The 19,864-nt window shown below is 43.3% G+C and overlaps 1 protein-coding gene and 1 long non-coding RNA gene across 3 annotated transcripts in view; one reads left to right on the forward strand and one right to left on the reverse strand.

Annotated features, from left to right (window-relative positions):
- LOC147315567 (uncharacterized) overlaps positions 1–1,489 on the forward strand; it is a 65,568-nt gene extending 64,079 nt beyond the window's left edge. The window contains exon 4 of the long non-coding RNA XR_015124365.1: positions 943–1,489. This is a non-coding gene — a long non-coding RNA (uncharacterized LOC147315567). The remainder of the gene's footprint in view (positions 1–942) is intronic.
- A 396-nt stretch (positions 1,490–1,885) lies between these two features.
- Positions 1,886–19,036, reverse strand: LOC147315571 (poly(rC)-binding protein 3). 2 transcript variants are annotated; one of them, XM_086258448.1, is made up of 14 exons: positions 18,797–19,034; positions 17,460–17,500; positions 14,462–14,570; positions 14,296–14,319; positions 14,142–14,174; positions 13,918–14,034; positions 13,636–13,767; positions 13,050–13,178; positions 12,324–12,413; positions 7,235–7,276; positions 6,746–6,821; positions 5,816–5,868; positions 3,515–3,684; positions 1,886–3,177 (listed from the first exon to the last, which is right to left on the reverse strand). In XM_086258448.1, exons 3-14 carry the CDS (start codon positions 14,537–14,539, stop codon positions 2,817–2,819), a joined length of 1,305 nt encoding a protein of 434 aa, XP_086114574.1. In that variant the 5' UTR covers positions 14,540–14,570; positions 17,460–17,500; positions 18,797–19,034; the 3' UTR covers positions 1,886–2,816. The 2 variants fall into 2 exon arrangements, with proteins under 2 accessions (XP_086114574.1, XP_086114575.1); XM_086258449.1 differs by lacking the exon at positions 17,460–17,500 and having other exon boundaries at positions 18,797–19,036.
- Positions 19,037–19,864: the final 828 nt, after the last annotated feature.

The following is a 19,864-nucleotide window of genomic DNA, read 5'->3' on the forward strand; positions in this document are numbered from 1 at the left end:
GTCACAGAACAAAGCTGAGCAGAGTGACAGTTTGACCTGATGCAGCCATAACTGATGTTCTTCCACATTCACTCCACTTTGCCCAGCTACATTATATGTAAATGCACATACAGTCTACCTATATAGTAGCTGGATGCACATTTAGACTTCAGATTATTGAAGCCACTCTTTTAATTTTACTTTGAAAGTGAATTTGTAGGATTTCTGTTCCCTTTTATGAAGCTGTTTTGGTACTTTTACCTTCTCCATCACTGGTAGCACTACCTGAGCACACAAAGAAATTATCCTAGAAATGCAGTTGGTAAAACAACAGCAGCAGACTATATGCTGTTCAGGTCTCTAAAAAAGTATTCCTTATATGGATAAAACAAACAAACTTTAAGATAAAGCAAAGCTTCTGAAATATAAATCTAAGGGATATTATTTATAAGAGCAGACTATTGGTTGCATATTTACTGCTTATACGCTGGAATAAAGCCTCACTTTAAGGATTATGAATGTGAAGCTTCATAATAAAAAGTCTAGCATACAGACTTATTGTGTGTGATGGAAGTTTAAAAGAAGAAATCCCAATCTGCACCACAGACATGCAAGTCTGCAAAGTATTGCAGCCGTTTTTCATCAGGGCCTGAGCGACAGCCTGTACACCTTTAAAAAATTATTTATTTTCTTATTTACCTCTAAATAGCTTTTTTTTTCCCAAAACTGCATTATGGCAGCAAGCTCCAGCAATGGCCCGCTCACTCCTGCCTGTGTCAGGTTGAAAAAGGAAATCATTAATATAACATTAGAAGCTGGCTGTGAACTCATAACTGCCCTGGGCACACATCAACATACATGCAGCAGCGTTCAGTGCACATACACCTTCCCCCAGGTTGAAATGTCATCCTTCACTGTCATTACATTTCTGCCCCCATTAACTATTGATTATCTCCACTTCAGCATTTGGAGCCCTGCTGTGGAAATGGCCCTCGTGGCTTGCTACGGATCAGGCGGAACAGAAGTGCTCCCCTCCTCCTCCTCCTGGGTTTTTACGCTGAAAAGGGAGCAAAGTCAGATTCGCCAAGGGGCGAGGGTAAAGAGGGACAAGCCGGCAGGGACACGGAGAAACAAGGAGTGACTGCACTGTACCCCCACCTGCCCACTAGCAGCACGGTTGAGCGGACGACTGGAGGTTAACTTGTTCTTTTTTTTTGCACCCATGAGAATTTTGCCACAGCATGTGTTGAATATTTACTGTGAGGTTCAGCTTCGCTTCTGTTTTCTTTCAGGAGAGTGCAGGTAGAAAAGTTTGTTTGGGCAGGAGCTGCATGCCCTCTGCCACAAACAAACTGCATCCTTAATACTATGGAGTAGTTTGTGCAGAGTTGTCTTCGCACTCCTGCTAGTCTCTATGTGGCTGTGTCCTGCTAATGGACTCCCTCTATTTTTTCTATATTTCAGCTGTTGAATGTTTTACACGTACAATCTGTGGAAGCAAATTCAGTGTTTGGGGGATAAAAATAAAGAATAAAAGTTGATCTTACGACCTTATTAATATCACTTTGTTTATGGGGTTTGTTTCCAAGTGTAGAAAACTGAATCACACCAGAAGGCTTCAGAATCCCTCATTTCTACAAAGGGAATAAAAAACACAAATCCTAAACAGTGTATATTCAACAAAATAGCTTCAACACTCTGAGATATTATCCATAATTTCGGCTAAGTGGGTATGTGTGGTATATACAATTATGGCTTAAAGCCACGAGTAAACAAGGGAGAAATCCTCAAGAGTCCAGGTTTATATTTATGACTCGGAGAAATCAGCAAAAACATGGAATTCTTTCACCACCGACAAAATTAGAACAAAAGCAACCAATCTGCATTTGTAAAAAGTCCCATTTATTTCAAAGTCATTTCATCAACAAACATAATAAATCTGCATTCTGGTATTTTTTGGTGGGTGGCGGTGGGGTGGGGGTGGGGGGGTGCCACACCAGGAACACATGAATAAAACATTTATTTAAATAACTGATCAGCACCCCGTTTCGGATGAAACAAGTCGAAGCCTTCCCCCACTCGCCGAGGCTGGAGAATAAACAAGAAACAAGCCGGTGTACGGCACGAGCGAGCGAGAGTTAGTCAGGCCAGTCCCTGCTTTACATGATTACTGTGTAGGGTGAAATCCACTAGAATCCAATGTGGCTTTAAGATAATCCCATCAGAACTGCAACAGTGCAACGCTACTACAGAACACCCAAGCCTGTTAGCACTGATGAGAGCCTATAGTGAAAGAGAGGGAGGGGAATATGACAGAAGAGTGGAACAATCCTTGTTAAAAAAAAAACAAAAAAAAAAACACTTAACTTCTACAGTGAAAAACCAAAGGTTTAACAGCCTGCTGCCAACAAAAGCACCACGTCTTTTATTGCTAGTTGACATTTTCTAGGAAAAACTAGTCACACAGACAGAAAACTACGGTAAGTCAATAATTGCATCGGGATAAGTCTTCGTATAAAGCTCTGGAACACAAATCCATTTGAAAAATAGCTTTTTTATGAATACAAGCCTGAGTTACCCACATTAATTGTTATACATGTCCATGAGATAATACTGACTTAATATGCACCTCTACTGCCTCATTTAATTAACGAGAACATGTTTTGATACTGCCAGCCTTTCTGCCTCTGTCTAATGTCATCCTGATTTATGGGGAACAAATGTTACACGGGGAAAACTTACACACTGGTGTAAGCCGATTTTAGGCCTATATACTTGCCATCCTTTTTAATTAGGTCCTATCGGTCGGCTACGATGCCTGGGCTCAAAAGCAGGTGTCAATAAGGAGCAAACTTCTGCCGCTCTGACTTTTTGACGCCGGAGGTTGGCATTTTTGCGGTGTAAGGGCATAAACCCTGCGTTAGGCTGGAAGCGGCTGCTGGGTGGACGGCCAGCACGGGGAGCGTTTTCATGCCAAGCAGGCTGGAAACGGGGACGGCGTAGTGTGGGTTTTGGATGGCTGGTAAGGTGGAGGGAGAGTGGACGTTAATTGTGGTGGGGGCTTGGGTGGTGGCCGCCAGGACGGCCATAGAGGTTGCAGAAGTGGAGGCAGTGGAAGCAGACTGTGAGAAGCTCATGTTCAGGTCAACTGGGGTCGCAGAGGAAGCGGCCTGCATTGTGTATTTAGCCATCTCTAAGCTGCAGGCCGTGACGATTGGAGGGGTAGTTGGAGACGGTGAAGGGTTAAGAGGAGAAAAATGGAGAAAGAAAAACGGGGAGAGGATGGGGGGAGAGACAAAGGATAAGGGAGGTGAGAAAGGAGAAAACAAAAGAATCAAAGAAGGAATGTGTTAAAAAGCAGAGACAATAAGGATTTTAATGCAGTCAAGAGAACAGAGCAGTGAGCTGGAACAAATCCAGCCTCACCCTGAGCACAATATCTCTGTCCCAATATAATAGCTCAGTGTTTGGCTGTCTTATCATCAGGCTGCGAGTGATGCCCTGCTGGACGTGGCTGTCCTGCGTAATGTCTTACCTGGCATTGATGAGGTACTGGGCCACACTGATGCTGGCTGGTGAACCTGTGATCGTGACTTGGCGCATGGCTGAGCCATCAGTGGCGCTGGCAATTTTGATGTGAGCTCCAGAGACCTGGCGAATCTCATTGATCTTGCTACCCTGTCTTCCAATTATGCAGCCAATGAACTGGGAGTTGGAGATCAGAAACATGCGAATAACAAAACAGGAATGCAGAAATTAGATTTTACAAAAGAACCTGGGAGCAACCGCCGTGGCCGTTTTCTGTAGAGGGAAACCACATTTCTCTTCATTATTGTGACAACAGAAAGCATATCTATGGTCCAATATGCCCATCAGATAAAACAGATGATACATAATTTATCACCACTAAAGCACTGGCTTTTATTTTTTACAAACTGATTGGTATTTTGGCAAATATGTTTATTTCTTGTCTGAGTTAAATGAGAAGGCAGGATGATATATTAGAAACAGAAAGAGCATCTATCTTGGCTCTGTCTGCAGTAGAAGTAGTAGTGTTGATGATAAACAAGAAATTATTTTTTAAAAATTATATGATAACATGTTAATATTCATATGGTAAATAATTCAGCAGCAGCCGTTATTATCTGGGAGACAGTGCAAAGAGAATAAGTGGCTGTTGCACCTTATCACTGGGTCCCACCTGCTATGTAATAGAAAAAAGAAGTAGATAGCTTGTCTATCTACTCTGAGTGACTTCATTATACTCTTCTGTAAACGCAGCAATAACATTGTGAATTATTTTGGTCACTAAGTAGTGCAGTGAAACTCTGACACCTTAATATTCCTACAGTGTGAAGTCAGCAAAATCCACCTCCAAAGCTCAGTAATTACCTCCGCCGAGGAGGTTATGTTTTTGGTAGCGTTTGTGTCATTCTTTCTGTAAACACATTAGCTCAAAAAAGGTTTGAATGAATTCTGATAAAACTTTGCAGGGGAGCAGAGCGAGGTCATGTTAACAATCCATTAAAATTTGGCTTAGACCTACCAGGGTCTTCAAGGTCAACTTAATGATTTATTGGTCAAAAATTGGAAAAAATGCCTTTTGACTCAAAAATTGTGATTCTTACAAGTATGGTATGTAAAAAAAAAAAAAGATTTTGACCTCTGACCTCTTCTTCAAGGTTAAAAGATTGATCTGAAGGTCAAAGTGATAACTGACCTCTGACCTTTTACATTTTAGATCTGCCTATTGACCCCAAAACGTGTTATTTTAACTGCGCTACTAACTTCTTGCATAAAATACAGTAGAAGTCCATTAAAAGTAAGAAAATGAGATGCCTTGACAGAGGTTTGTGCTCTCAGGGTGGTTCTTGTTAATTATGTTGCTTGTTTGGACAGCGTAGTGCTACGTTTGTTAGCACTCTTGCTTCATGGTAAAAAGGTCCTGAGTTCATATCAGGGCTGGGCCTCTCTGTTTAGAGTTTTTACGTTCTCCCTGCACTTGTGTGGGTTCTCTTGGGGTACTCCTGCTTCCTCCCATAGTCTAAAAACACGTGTGGGTTTTGGTTAATTGGAGATTCTAAATTGGCTGTGAATGGTTGTCTGGTGATGTGTCCATGGTGTACCCTGCCTCTCGTCCTATGACAGGATAAGCTGCGGATCTCTGCAACTCTGAACTGGATACGTAAGAAACTGGATGGTACAGTGACTTCCTGGAGTCTTCATTATTTTCCCTCAATGCTCAAGAAAGACACTTCTTTTGCCCAAGAAATAGACACCCATTAAATATTACAACTTGTTGATTTTACAGTTTGGTTCAGTCATTATTAAACTAACAAGATACAACATTAAAATTCAGAATTGACAGACCAAAGCTGGGTATTTCTCCCCCTTTCCCTGCCTCCATGGTAAGCTTAGCTAACAGGCTGCTGGCTTTGTTTTTATGTTTACACACCTGAGAGTCAGTCTCACTCATCCAAGTCTCAGCAAGAAAAGTGCATTTACCAAAAAGATGTTTCCTACAACATCAAGTTCTGACATGATTCAGTACAGATGAAACCAGGACTGTCTGTGTCTGAAGCAGCACAGTTAACAGTCCTCTAACAGCCGTCCACAGACATCTTTTCAATAAATCTGTTGTGGATTCCTTTTGCAATAATCGATGTCAGCCAAAAGCAAGGACTATTTAATTTCCGCAGCTAAGTAGGTGAAACATTTGTGTCCAAACAATTCCTCATTAAAGCTGTCCTCCTAGAAAGTTTTAATGAAGCCAAATGCATGGAGATTATCAGTTCAGGTTTTAGTGCCGGGAGAACACAAACAATGTAACACTTACATCATTAGGTATTGCCAGCTCTTGTGAACTTGTGGGGGCAGATGCATCCAATCCTGCAAAGTAGGACAAGGAGCGCTACCAACAGTTTGGCACTAATGGCTTCCACTTTCATAGCACGACAAGTTGCCCTACTTTGTCTAGGTTATCACTGTTACACTGCTAAATTAAGAAGCAGAAAATAGCATAGGGCAAAATAATCATTCTAAAAAGACAATACATATATACATAATACATGCATGCTGCTTGACTATGACTACCACACCAATACTCGCTATTTAATCAAAATATTGTAATGTATTGTGCTGAGTTAGTTGTGACGGAATATATGAGTACGTGGGGTGGTTGAGGTCAGGGATGGTCTGGCCAAGACAGTGTTAGATTTGGAGGAGAAATGTTGCAAAAGGTGGAGGATGGGGTCAAAAACTTAGGATTTGTTTTTGTTTGGTTTTTCTTTGGAGAGGGAAACTGGGCAAATGGGGCTGAAATTTGGGTTTGATGGGAGAAATGGTGAGAAATTGTTAAATATTTACTAAACTGTAAATATTTTTGACATTTTTCACATTTCCCTGTCAGAGAAAGCTGCTGTTTTTTTCCTTTTTTAGCTTATATATCATTCTGTCTGCTTCAGTCTGTCGCATATTCTTTTCAGTGATAAATATTTCAGTGACTAACTTTCAAGGTAAAAAAAAAGAAAGCTGGGTGGCTTAACCTTAAAAACCTACAATTGTGTTGATTATTCTTGTTTTGTTTTTCATCTTATTTTCTTGTGAAAATCGATGAAATGCAGATACATCACCGCAAAGCCACCGTCTACTCTCAAAGAAATCCTTGATCCTCACTGAAGTGACAGCAGTGTTTTGATGGTGTGAGTCGAAGAGGAGTGATGAGAGAGGGATAGATGGACTTCCCTGGGGAGCCGTGGGTACGTACCAGGGAAGGTAGGGTTGCTCTGCCCAAGGGAAGGGAGGGGGATATGCTGCATAGCCAACTGGTGAAGCTTGGTCAACTGCAGGGTAGGAAGGAAGTTAGAGCTAACCAATCAAACTGGATTATTTCAGAGGAGCTGACAACTACAAAACAGAGCCAATCTGAAGTTCACAAACATCACACATGGTGTCAGTATCAAGAGATTCATTTTCCTCAGAAAGCATGCTGACTTCTCATAGCAGTCATCTGAAAATACAGTCACATCTCAAGCTACAAAGCTACAAGTGATCATGAACTCTGCAAATCTTCATTTCCATTTCAATCAGTGCATGCTGCTACCGTGGGTTAGTGTTAGTAAAGTCAACAGATCAGGGTTACTGAAATTTGATCTTCGCACAATAGGGTACACAGAGGGCGTATCGGTGGCTTGGAAGGAGTGGGCAGGAGTAGGTCATTAGGACTGATGTCAGTCACTCAAATGAACATACTTACATCTTGATGTGCAAAAGCATACTGCCCTGGAATTGCAAAGGCCTGGAAGGAAGAACAGATGAGATACGGTTATGTAATCGGGTGGTGCAGACATGTTATAACGTGTTACTTGAAAAATGAATTTGTCACAGACCATCAAGAGGAAAGTCAGTGCAGTGAAAATCCATTCCTTTCCCCTTTTCCATGGCTCTAATGTTTATAGATCTGACGGAATTTCATCTAAATGTCATCTGCCTTCCCCCCCCCCCCTCCTTCTCCGACCATTAGCTGGAAATCCAATAACATAAACAGATGTCTGATAGGTCAAAGCAGACTCTGCCAAATTCAGGACAGCGCCTGGGCAGCTCGTGGAAAACATCAGCCTTAGACACAACATGTAAACATGTGAATTATTCATGTAAAAGCAAGTTATTCCTAAATTTTCGGCTAAATGCATGTAAATATGATCAATGGTTGTATATATTTACTAGGGGTGCAACGATACACAAAATTCACGGTTCGGTTCGATACTTTGGTGTCACGGTTCGATATTTTTTCGATACAAAAAAATGTTCATGCCTTTTTAATTTGTCATTTATTAAAATTATAAATATATATATTTTAACTCAAAAGTACAGTTTTTAAATTTAATGTTGCTGAAACAAAAATAATTTAAAAAATAAATATATCTGATTGAGGAATCACTCATCTTTGGAAAAGAGAGTTTATTACAGAGAAATGGCTCTTTCCAAAATAAAAGCTATACTATACGCTTCTTCTGGGCTATATTCTCAGCAGCATATTGTAGCGGGTCAGGGCTGTTCGGGGTTGTTTGTACAGTTATGTTTTGTTTATGTTGCCATAGTGACGGGTGACGCCCTCTTGCTGCGACGGTGTGTCCTTCCGGGGTCAGAGGGCGCCCTGTGTGTTGTTGTTGTGGCTGTGCGGTTGCCGCGCTGAGCAGTTAGCTAGCGGCAGTGTTCTTCTGCAGATGTCAATAAACGGCTGTGCTCCCTGGCTAGCTCACGGGAAGCAAGACCAAACAACACCTCCGTCTCCTCGTTGTCTGAGCTCGCCACATTGGTGTCAGAAGTGGGATGATGGTGGCACCCCATGTTCTGACCCGAGTGACTTTTCCCCCGCCTGTGGTGACCGGCGGTGCGCCAAAAGAAGGCACCTGGATATTTGCAAAGTGAAAGCAAAAAACAAGCGCAAATTCAAACGCGATTTCAATATGTCACATATTGACAGTGGCTCACCGATGCCAATGACATAATTACCCAGCTACATTTCCGAAAGAATGCAAAAGCATTGACATATATTTTTCCTTCCTACAATAGCCCGACGGGCAGGGCAGAGATAGATTTTGGTAGCCCGACTGGAAAAATCGCTAGCCCGATTTTGCAAGCCCTGTGTTACAGGCATGGCCCTTTAAGGATGAAGCCTGATGGGAAATGTATTCGGGATGTGTGTAGCGGGACTGCCTGGTGTGTGTGTGTGAAGAGAGAGAGCGGAGAAGGGGAAAAAGTAACGGTTAGCTACAGAAGAGACGGAAAGAAAATAAATAAAAGGAATATAATAACTCCCTCGACAGCCAGAGTTGTGTCGGCGATGCTCGCTGTGAGTAAACTGTTTCAGCCCACTGTACGCTGTGTTCGTGCCTTAGAGAAGAAATAAAGTTCGGTGAAGCAGTTTCCTACGCCTCCTTCGATCTTTTTGCTAGCGGAGTTGACCTGTATAGTAAGCTGTTGCCGGCTACGAGTCAGTTACGGAACCTTCAAGTAACTGCCAGAGGTTTCCTTACTACGGTTCGGGGCCACGGATCTGGCGCGGTAACACCTGTATCTGATTGAGGAGTCACTCATCTTTGGAAAAGAGAGTTTATTACAGAGAAATGGCTCTTTCCAAAATAAAAGCTATACTATACGCTTCTTCTGGGCTATATTCTCAGCAGCATATTGTAGCGGGTCAGGGCTGTTCGGGGTTCTGTTTGTACAGTTATGTTTTGTTTATGTTGCCATAGTGACGGGTGACGCCCTCTCGCTGCGACGGTGTGTCCTTCCGGGGTCAGAGGGCGCCCTGTGTGTTGTTGTTGTGGCTGTGCGGTTGCCGCGCTGAGCAGTTAGCTAGCGGCAGTGTTCTTCTGCAGATGTCAATAAACGGCTGTGCTCCCTGGCTAGCTCACGGGAAGCAAGACCAAACAACACCTCCGTCTCCTCGTTGTCTGAGCTCGCCACATTGGTGTCAGAAGTGGAATGATGGTGGCACCCCATGTTCTGACCCGAGTGACTTTTCCCCCGCCTGTCGTGACCGGCGGTGCGCCAAAAGAAGGCACCTGGACATTTGCAGGACTTTGTGTGGGGCAATGGGGTCGTCGGGGACGACTGACCCCTTAGGCGGGGGCTATGTAGCGGGTCAGGGCTGTTCGGGGTTCTGTTTGTACAGTTATGTTTTGTTTATGTTGCCATAGTGACGGGTGACGCCTTCTCGCTGCGACGGTGTGTCCTTCCGGGGTCAGAGGGCACTCTGTGTGTTGTTGTTGCTGTGCGGTTGCCACGCTGAGGAGTTAGCTAGCGGCAGTGTTCTTCTGCAGATGTCAATAAACGGCTGTGCTCCCTGGCTAGCTCACGGGAAGCAAGACCAAACAACACCTCCGTCTCGCCACATTGGTGTCAGAAGTGGGATGATGGTGGCACCCCATGTTCTGACCCGAGTGACTTTTCCCCCGCCTGTCGTGACCGGCGGTGCGCCAAAAGAAGGCACCTGGATATTTGCAAAGTGAAAGCAAAAAACAAGCGCAAATTCAAACGCGATTTCAATATGTCACATATTGACAGTGGCTCACCGATGCCAATGACATAATTACCCAGCTACATTTCCGAAAGAATGCAAAAGCATTGACATATATTTTTCCTTCCTACAATAGCCCGACGGGCAGGGCAGAGATAGATTTTGGTAGCCCGACTGGAAAAATCGCTAGCCCGATTTTGCAAGCCCTGTGTTACAGGCATGGCCCTTTAAGGATGAAGCCTGATGGGAAATGTATTCGGGATGTGTGTAGCGGGACTGCCTGGTGTGTGTGTGTGTGTGTGAAGAGAGAGAGCGGAGAAGGGGAAAAAGTAACGGTTAGCTACAGAAGAGACGGAAAGAAAATAAATAAAAGGAATATAATAACTCCCTCGACAGCCAGAGTTGTGTCGGCGATGCTCGCTGTGAGTAAACTGTTTCAGCCCACTGTACGCTGTGTTCGTGCCTTAGAGAAGAAATAAAGTTCGGTGAAGCAGTTTCCTATGCCTCCTTCGATCTTTTTGCTAGCGGAGTTGACCTGTATAGTAAGCTGTTGCCGGCTACGAGTCAGTTACGGAACCTTCAAGTAACTGCCAGAGGTTTCCTTACTAAGGTTCGGGGCCACGGATCTGGCGCGGTAACACCTGTATCTGATTGAGGAGTCACTCATCTTTGGAAAAGAGAGTTTATTACAGAGAAATGGCTCTTTCCAAAATAAAAGCTATACTATACGCTTCTTCTGGGCTATATTCTCAGCAGCATATTGTAGCGGGTCAGGGCTGTTCGGGGTTCTGTTTGTACAGTTATGTTTTGTTTATGTTGCCATAGTGACGGGTGACGCCCTCTCGCTGCGACGGTGTGTCCTTCCGGGGTCAGAGGGCGCCCTGTGTGTTGTTGTTGTGGCTGTGCGGTTGCCGCGCTGAGCAGTTAGCTAGCGGCAGTGTTCTTCTGCAGATGTCAATAAACGGCTGTGCTCCCTGGCTAGCTCACGGGAAGCAAGACCAAACAACACCTCCGTCTCCTCGTTGTCTGAGCTCGCCACATTGGTGTCAGAAGTGGAATGATGGTGGCACCCCATGTTCTGACCCGAGTGACTTTTCCCCCGCCTGTCGTGACCGGCGGTGCGCCAAAAGAAGGCACCTGGACATTTGCAGGACTTTGTGTGGGGCAATGGGGTCGTCGGGGACGACTGACCCCTTAGGCGGGGGCTATGTAGCGGGTCAGGGCTGTTCGGGGTTCTGTTTGTACAGTTATGTTTTGTTTATGTTGCCATAGTGACGGGTGACGCCTTCTCGCTGCGACGGTGTGTCCTTCCGGGGTCAGAGGGCACTCTGTGTGTTGTTGTTGCTGTGCGGTTGCCACGCTGAGGAGTTAGCTAGCGGCAGTGTCCTTCTGCAGATGTCAATAAACGGCTGTGCTCCCTGGCTAGCTCACGGTAAGCAAGACCAAACGACACCTCCCTCTCCTCCTTGTCTGAGCTCGCCACAATATTAAACATATCAGGTCCCCATGAGGAGAATCATGTGCTAACGGCTGTCTAAATGACTCGGGTAAAGTTTGTAACATGCATGCTTGTTGTTTTTGTCTGCTTCCACTTGTCTTTGCACTAGGATGATGTCGGCGTAAATGTGCAGTCATATTCGTTGTGTTCCCACTAGTGCTCCGTTATCGAGCTACCCCTGCTTGGGGCTAGACGGCTAACACGTTAACGAGCTAACTGCTCGCTAACACACTAGTTCCCACCCATGTAATTGAGCATTGCGTGGCACATCCAACATACTGTTTTACTTTAGTCCATGACGCGCTTACCTTCAGGGTCATATGTCACATGAAAACCAAAATAATTCCAAACGCCACATCTGAATGAGGGTGGGGAAGGTTCAATTTGCCATGTTGCAAGGAGAGCTTAACTTCTGTCTCGCTAGCTTGCCCTGCGCTCGTCCTTCTGATGATGCTGTCTGTGTTGAGCGCTCAGTGGATCTGCGCTGGACAGTGCAGCCTAGGCTGAGTAGTCGAACGCAGATTTACTGAGCGCTCAACACAGACAGCATCGTCAGAAGGAAAGTTGATAAAATAAATTACAAATTTTGTATTGTTCATACATATGCGTACCGAACCGAAAGCACTGTATCGAACGGTTCAATATCGATACGAGTATCGTTGCACCCCTAATATTTACACTGTTTTGCCCGTTTAGTAATAGAAACACCCCCTGATGATCAGTGAAATTTTGAAATCACACAAAATAATAAGTCCACTCAACTGCTGCGTGTCTTTAAATAAGCTAAATTCAGAGCTAAACAACTCCCCTATGGCTACTTACTTGTGCAGAGTGCTGTGGTGCTAATACTGCATGGGTTCCAGCAGGTACGACCTTGGGACGGTAGGGAATAGTTGCGCCTTTCGGTGGAGACTGGAGACACAGTCGTGCAAACCAAAAAGGGAGAAAATTTATACACTGGCGCAGCTGAGAAAAAGAACTCTCACTGGCATTGATGCGTTTTATATCCTCCTTTATAGCACTGCCTGAATCTTTTTATATCCCATTCATCTGCAGAGAAAGTAACATAAAAGATCGGACCAAAGAAAACTGCGATACAACTGGGAGCACAGCTAAAAATGGGGAATTGGCAAGCTTTTGATCAAAATAGAAAGAGGTCAAGTGGATACTAAACCCAAAATCCAAACTCAAAGCTCCTCAGAATACATTAAGAGCATGTGCTGCGATGGGCAGTGTGAGAAAAGTTTAAAACGGGGTCTAAAAACGTGAAGAGGCTTTGACAGTACAGTGGTAATTTAAACGCTGACATTTTAACGATATGGGAAAAGTACTGCATCAATATCCAGTTTTATATGTTTGTTATATAATACACGTCTGGGTATATCAGACAGACAAGGTTAAGAACTATCAATATAAATTATCTGGGCTTTAGCTTTGAAGACATCCTGAATTTACTACCTTCCTCTGCTCTCTAAATAAATGTGACATACTTGACTTCTAAATAGAGCCGCTGAACGTGAAGATCATCTGCTGGCTGACAGCGCTTACCTCCAGCATCACAGAGCAGATGTGTCTTACACACTGAGTGATGGCCTGTGGAGTGCCGGAGATTGTGACAGCCCTCTCTGTGGAGTCCGGCAGCATGTCTCCTGCCACCTGAACCTGAGCGCCTGTGGTCTTAACATCACCAGACAACAGAAAATACAAAGGCTATTTATTGCTGAAAAGAGCACGCCATCACCCAGATTGAAATGCCGTTTCGAGCACCCCACAAATTATCCTGGACACATTTTGACATGCAGGGAGCAGCTGCAAGCCAAATAGCAATGTGCGCTCCAATATTTGAAGAGGCGCACACAAATATTGTCCATTCGGAATGAGTATTCAGGCCCTGCTCATCCTCGCAGGCATAATCAATGGGATTTTCACCCACCCCCCTCCCCGCCACCCCTCCAGAAAACATACACATAGCTTCATGTAGTTTAAGGCAGAGAAAAACAAGAAGATTTTGACTTGAGTGTTTGATACTCAGGGTGTCAGAGTGCCAGGGAGACTGTTTTCTGTGCTTGTTTGGGTGCAAAAAAAAACAACTTCCTGCTGCAACATGAAAAAAAAGAAAGAAAACGACTCATACCTCTCGGATTTCTTTGATCTTTGAGCCTCCTTTGCCAATCAGTGAGCCACACTGGCTCCCCGGGAAAACCAGGCGAAGTGTCACAGGTGGCTTGCTTGTCACGTTGCTGTTTGTCATTGCTGCGGTAATATCCTGAGGGAGATTTCCAAAATATGTTGTTTTTCAGTGTCGACTGTACGGAACATCAGCGTTATTTGACAAGTCTTTTTGTGTGTGTGCGCGTGTTGTGATGCAAGACTGGAGAAAAGGTGCAGCCAGTGTCTTTCATGCTTTTGGGCATACCTCTTCAAACTTTTGCGCAATCATGGAAAAGGCTCTAAAGATGCCCTCTGTAGGTCCTGTGATGGTGACTATCCTCTCAGGGGACGAGCCCTCTGATATGTTGATGCGAGCGCCACTCTGGAAGCAAAGCCCCGCGGTTATTCCAGCTGTGATTTGATTCGATCTGCCTGACAACGTGAAATTATACGCCCTTTCTCATTACAGATGTCAAAGCAAACACTCACCTCCTCCCTCATTTTCTTGACTGTTTCTCCTTTCTGAAATCAGGCAGGAAAAGAAGTCGGTTAGATTGGATTTATAAGAGGAATATAACAAGACAAACAGAAATAAAACAGCCAAAAAATCTATAAATGGTGATGGATTGTAAAATAAATCTACCTTCCCAATTATGCTGCCAACTTCCTGCGGATGAAAAGATAACAGCGGGACTTCTCTCAACAGTTTTTCAGCAGGATGTAAACATTTTAAAAGCTATTACGACACCGTTAGGCTATTACAACAAAAATGCACTGAATGATTTGAACTATTTACAAATGTCCATTACCTTTCCGTGCATCAGCAGCCTCAGCGTCAGTGTAACGTTCAAACTCCCATCTGAAGCCATTTCTTCCTTGTCAGACATTCTCGTTTTCCCAGATGTAAAGTAAAACACTCTGCAAGGATCGAGAAATAGTCAGGTAGTCAGGAAATAACATGTAAACTGAATGCATGCAGGCTGAAGTGAACATTACCGCTGTAACATTTGACTATTTATGCACAGGGTCTCATTCAGGCCTCCATCGGGTACTGCTGCTTTTTATCTTTTTATTCTGAATTTCCAGCAAACCTGTGATTTTTGGGTTATCCTCACTACTCGTGCTAACTACCCTGTTCTTCTGTTTACAGCTAAATTCCCAGAGCGGCCTGAAATATGCATCATTTCTTTTCCTCAACAAGATTCAGCTGGAAAGACCTTTCTGGCAAAATAAATGTTAAAAGCTTTCATGAAGTGCGTGTAAGCTGCATTACCACTGTGGAATCCATCTGTGGCACAGATGAAGTAGACCTCCATCTGAAATTGTTATGGATTATTACCTTAACGAGGATAAACGTTGAGTAAGTGGAAAATTCTCCAAAGATGGAACACTCACTTTTATGTTGCTTTACGGAGCCACGTACCCTTTTGGGGGATTTTTAACTTAAATGATGCTCTCTGAAGAGTCATGGACCATTGTTGCTTGTCTTCTGATCATGTAGTTGTGAGCGGGGGAAGATAAGCCTATCGCTGCGTGCAATCTTCACATGGGACTGTGTCTTTAGTTCCGGCTAAATACAAGTTGTGTGACTCTCTTGGAGAAGATAAGATATAAAGGAAGCTACTTGTGCTGGGGAGGCCTGAGGATCAATTGATGTGTGTGTCTGTTTGTGTGAGAAAGAGACAGAGAGAGAGACGTGTCTCTTAATATCACACTGACACCACACAATGTCGACTCTGCTGTGGCCGCGTATCCAATTCTTTGTATTTGTAGAACAAATAAAGAATGTCTCGATGCAGTGAAGGACGGCCAGCTTATTGCACCGTAACAGACAGAGAGATGACTTCAAGTCTATAAAGCGCCAAGGTCGCAGTGTTCATTAGATCATCATGGTTCTGCTGAGAAGTGATTTTTCTATTTACTTTTAACGCTGGGCACGATGGAGAGTTTGTAGCTAATAAACAAGATAATCTAAATGGAGAAAAAAAAGTAATTTAACAAGAGATTGATGTGATTGTGGACTAACTTAGTAATCACTCACATGTGAGACATTATCTAAAACCTTTTTGCAAATGATAGATTTGCTTCAGCTGAAATCTTGGTCATGTCAGAAAAAGCAGGAATATACTGGCTATAGTGGCTTGCTGTTGGCGAGCATGCATGAAGTACTCCCAGTTAATCTGCAGTTAAAGTCAATCCTACTCGTTTTAACAGTATGCCTAATGACAACCATCTCTCATTTCTTTATATTTTGCATCCAAGGAGCCAAACTTTACTTATTGAGTTTGACCAATAGTTCTCCAGGATTTCTGAAGGTGTTTTAAATACTGGCTGCTTCTCACTTAAAAGCTAGTTTTAGTTGTTCTCTTATTTTCATTCATATACTCCATATTGTATGTTGTTATGTATGAGGAAACATAAAATATAATACACATATACCAAAATATCATAAAAAGACTTTGTCAAAAAAATGTTTTTAGTGGACAGGTGGCTGTGAAGAAGCCATTCTTAAGGAAAGTAAACAGGGAGAAAAGGCTGAGGCCGAATTACTTAAGAACTATACAAAAAGTCAAAAGTATCAGGTCTTATGAAATGAGGAAGACGTACATCACAGACAGAGGTACAACAGTGAGTGTCTACAGCCATCTGTAAAACATAGTGGGTGCTCTGTCATTGTTTGGGGCTGTATTTTTTAGCCAGTGGTGTTGGAGATGTCAGATTTCCACCCACCATGCGTCAGATGGGCAGCAATATCATTTTTCAGCATGACATTGATCCAAAAAAACACTGCCAATGCAGTAAAAGCACAATGGAACACTATCAGTCATGTATTGGTCTCCCTATAGCCTGGTCATCAACGTCTCTGATACTGTGGGATCATCTCGACAGAGAAAAGAAGAAAAGCCAGCCAACATCTAAATAAGAGCTTTGAATGGAGGAGAAGTATTGCTGAAGACTACTTAGAAAAATTACAAGAAAGCTTGTCTAAAAGAGTTCAGGCTGTGTTGAAGAATAAAGGTGGTCAGGTTTGCTTCGTCTACTGTATTTCCATCTATCATTTAACTAAGGCACTGCATCCGTTTTCCACTTTGATATAAAAATATACAGAAATGAGGGGTTAATCAGGACTTTTGTTTAGTATTGTACACTTGTTAACTTTTTAATAAAGAGTTGGATGAGACATTGGCGTAACATTGTGCTGAACATCGGGGGGGGGGGGGGGGGGTCAAGATCTCTGTCTAAATAAATAAATAAATCTGCATAAATTCCCAGATGTTTAAACGTGCAACTATTTTGCTGGTAATACTTGAAATGAGTAAAGACATTAACGGCCTATTTATGCAAAATAATTCATAATTTTATTAGGGGGGTTATATTGGTAGGGTCTGATTATTGGGGGGGTCATAACCCCCGTAACCCCCGTGGAAATTACGCCCCTAGGATGAGAAGATTGACACTATTCCTTTGTCTTTATGAAGTAGGGTTCTAGCCAGTCAGCTTAGTTTAGCATGAAGACACAATTCTGCATCTTTGTTTAATCAATAACAGAATGAATCACAAAAACAATACACTATGGTTTATCTGCCTGCCTCCTTCACTGGCTCAGCCAGTTGGCAGGCAAACAGTGGAGCTCTCCAGGAGCTGTTGAACCCAGTCAAGGATTTAGTGACCTTTGGACTGAAACAGGCTAAGCTAACAGGCTGTGGCCTCATACATATGTACAGATGGATAACCCTTCAATGCCAAGTGTTTCACAAAAAGTGTCATTTTTATGACCTTCCCATAGATCCCAGCTTTTATACTCACACAAACCAATAAATACAGTACTCTGTGCCGCCATTCCACACCTAGAAAAAAGAAGAACAGCGTGATTGTGTGGGTTTGATTAAGACATGCTAGCACTAACAACAAAATTCATTCAGGAGGTATCCAGTTAAAATGTTGGTAATATCAGTGTGATGACAAGCAAACAAAAACGGGGTTTCCCAGCAGCAGCGAGAAGCTTACAATATGGTATTGTTCTAGCACATTCCAGTGTTGATAATACCAGACTGGGCTAAAGGCCTTAATCCAACCAATATCTTGAATAAGTGGAGGGTGTCTTTCTGCTAACAAGAAGCGCAGCTATTCTCTCCTCTGTGCATCATTATAAAGTTCCTGTGAATACATCGAATAAAGCGAAACATCTCTGTCTAATCCTATAGGCCGGGATTTGTTTAGCTAATGCTAAGACCCTTTTGACCTATTTCTGTCACCTCTAGCATGCAGGCACCCACTCAAGACTTCCCGAACAAAACGCTGGTGCACAACAGCACCCACAGAGTATACATGATAAAACAGATAATCTACAGGAACTCAGCTCCGGGAACAGGCAGCCAGAAGTGTGCTTCAGACAATAAAAACAGGGTATTATCCCTCGGGGGAAATGGAGAACAATGTCTAAGTGGATTACTTGAAGGATTTCGTATGAAAATATATTCAAATTTGGAGGCTAAGACGAAGAATGATAGAACATTTTGAAATTGAAACAGTACTGATAAAATTACAGCATTTCAGGAGATTATGACTTGCAATTGTTCTCCAGTTTAGGAGCAATGCTCTTAAAAGACAATGTTTCAAATTACTTATCTCGCTTATCACAACAAGCCAACAGCATTCGCTTCTTAAAAATCTCGAGCAATGGCTATTTATAGCTATTTTGTGAGCCACCACATATCAGTATATAAGTGTGAGTCCTCTCAGTGTGGCATTCCTCCATCAACACAAAGCCTCCAGTATTGGAGATTCATCACATGTCTGGCTTAATGTGTTAATTAATTCAAGCCCAAACTATCTCTTAGGGGAACGGTGCAACAAAATGCATTTACAGCACAGCACAGAGTACAGGAAAAACAAGCAGCTCAAATTATCTCAACCTAATGGGAGTCAGGAGTAGTGCATTAAAACGAAGCCTCTCATTACTCAGCTTCCATTAAAAGTCCACAACCAACAACTTCAGCTTTCTTTCTGGCTAAACCCCAAAGTTACTGTTGTATGCAACAATGTTCCCAACAAATTCTCTTCAGTGAACAATCACCAGCTTGCATTTGAAGCCCAGTGCGAGGCCTGTAATGCATCAAGAATGAGTGGTTTAAAGTACTGACCTTATATACAAAATACTGCTTCCGTGCTCTTATTTCTGGTATTCAAAAAGAATGGCGCTTTAGTTTGTAGTCCGTGCTCAACGTATGACCCTTTGTTGTCAGTTATCCACAGAGTGGACAGATGGCTCCCTGTGCCCTCAGACCGGCTGGAGCGGAGGCTGGCTTTGCTATTAGTCCCTCAGCTTAGCCCAAGATAAGCCCCTACGCAGGGCAAGTGAACCCGCATCTCTTGCCTAATTCTCCCTGTCACAGTCACCAAAGAGGCGTTCCTCCGCATGGAGTTCCACTAGCTGAAGAGGCCTAAGGGCAGGGCAAAGAGGCTCTCCGGCTGGACAGTGTCCAGCAAAGATAGAACCAGCTACAGTTACACCACAACAAAAAGACCCAGGAAGGTCTAGCCTTTTGCAGTCATCAAAAAAGCACAGTGAGATGGTGAAGAGAAGCTTTGTTAACCGATGTTGGTTCGTGTCTAACGGCTCTGCATGACTGCTGTGTTTTTCATTAGATTTTCTGAGAGCTTCCTGCCAGCACAGGGCAGGATTTTCTCTAAAAATAAATCTCCTTGTAAGAAATCTGTGCTTTCTTACAAGGAACTTGACTAATTGAGGGGTGGAAAGGACAATGTGGCGTTTGAGGTATTTAGTGATGTTAAGCACAATGTCTTCGTGGGGGGCTTTGCCCACCCCCCTTCATACGGCCTCTGCCCTCCCCCACAACAAGCCCTTCTGCCCTTGTAATGAGGCCATACTGGATACAATACAGCCCTTCTGCACAGAAAAAATGTATTCAGCTGAGACCCAAATTTGTGAAGGAAATGAATCAGTGAAGCATAAGTGGCATATTTAATTACTATTCAGTGCGTTGCACGGAGACAATGATGGCTGCTGCGAGTCTCATGGCCGTCTATCAGACGTGTAAGCAGACATTCACTTCTCAGCTATGATTTCAATTCAGCCTCCAAGTTGCACCTCTATGATTAAAAGATTTTACCTCGTGAGAACAGAAGAAGGAAGGCTGTCTTTATAAGTCTCGATACTGACTTGATTTGACTCGCTTCACTTTTTAGGA

This window comes from Aulonocara sp. 'chitande type north' Nkhata Bay, linkage group LG13 (assembly GCF_057382095.1).
Source record: "Aulonocara sp. 'chitande type north' Nkhata Bay isolate Kocher_YH1m ecotype deep benthic linkage group LG13, A_spYH_male_GT1.1, whole genome shotgun sequence".
NCBI lineage: Eukaryota > Metazoa > Chordata > Actinopteri > Cichliformes > Cichlidae > Aulonocara > Aulonocara sp. 'chitande type north' Nkhata Bay.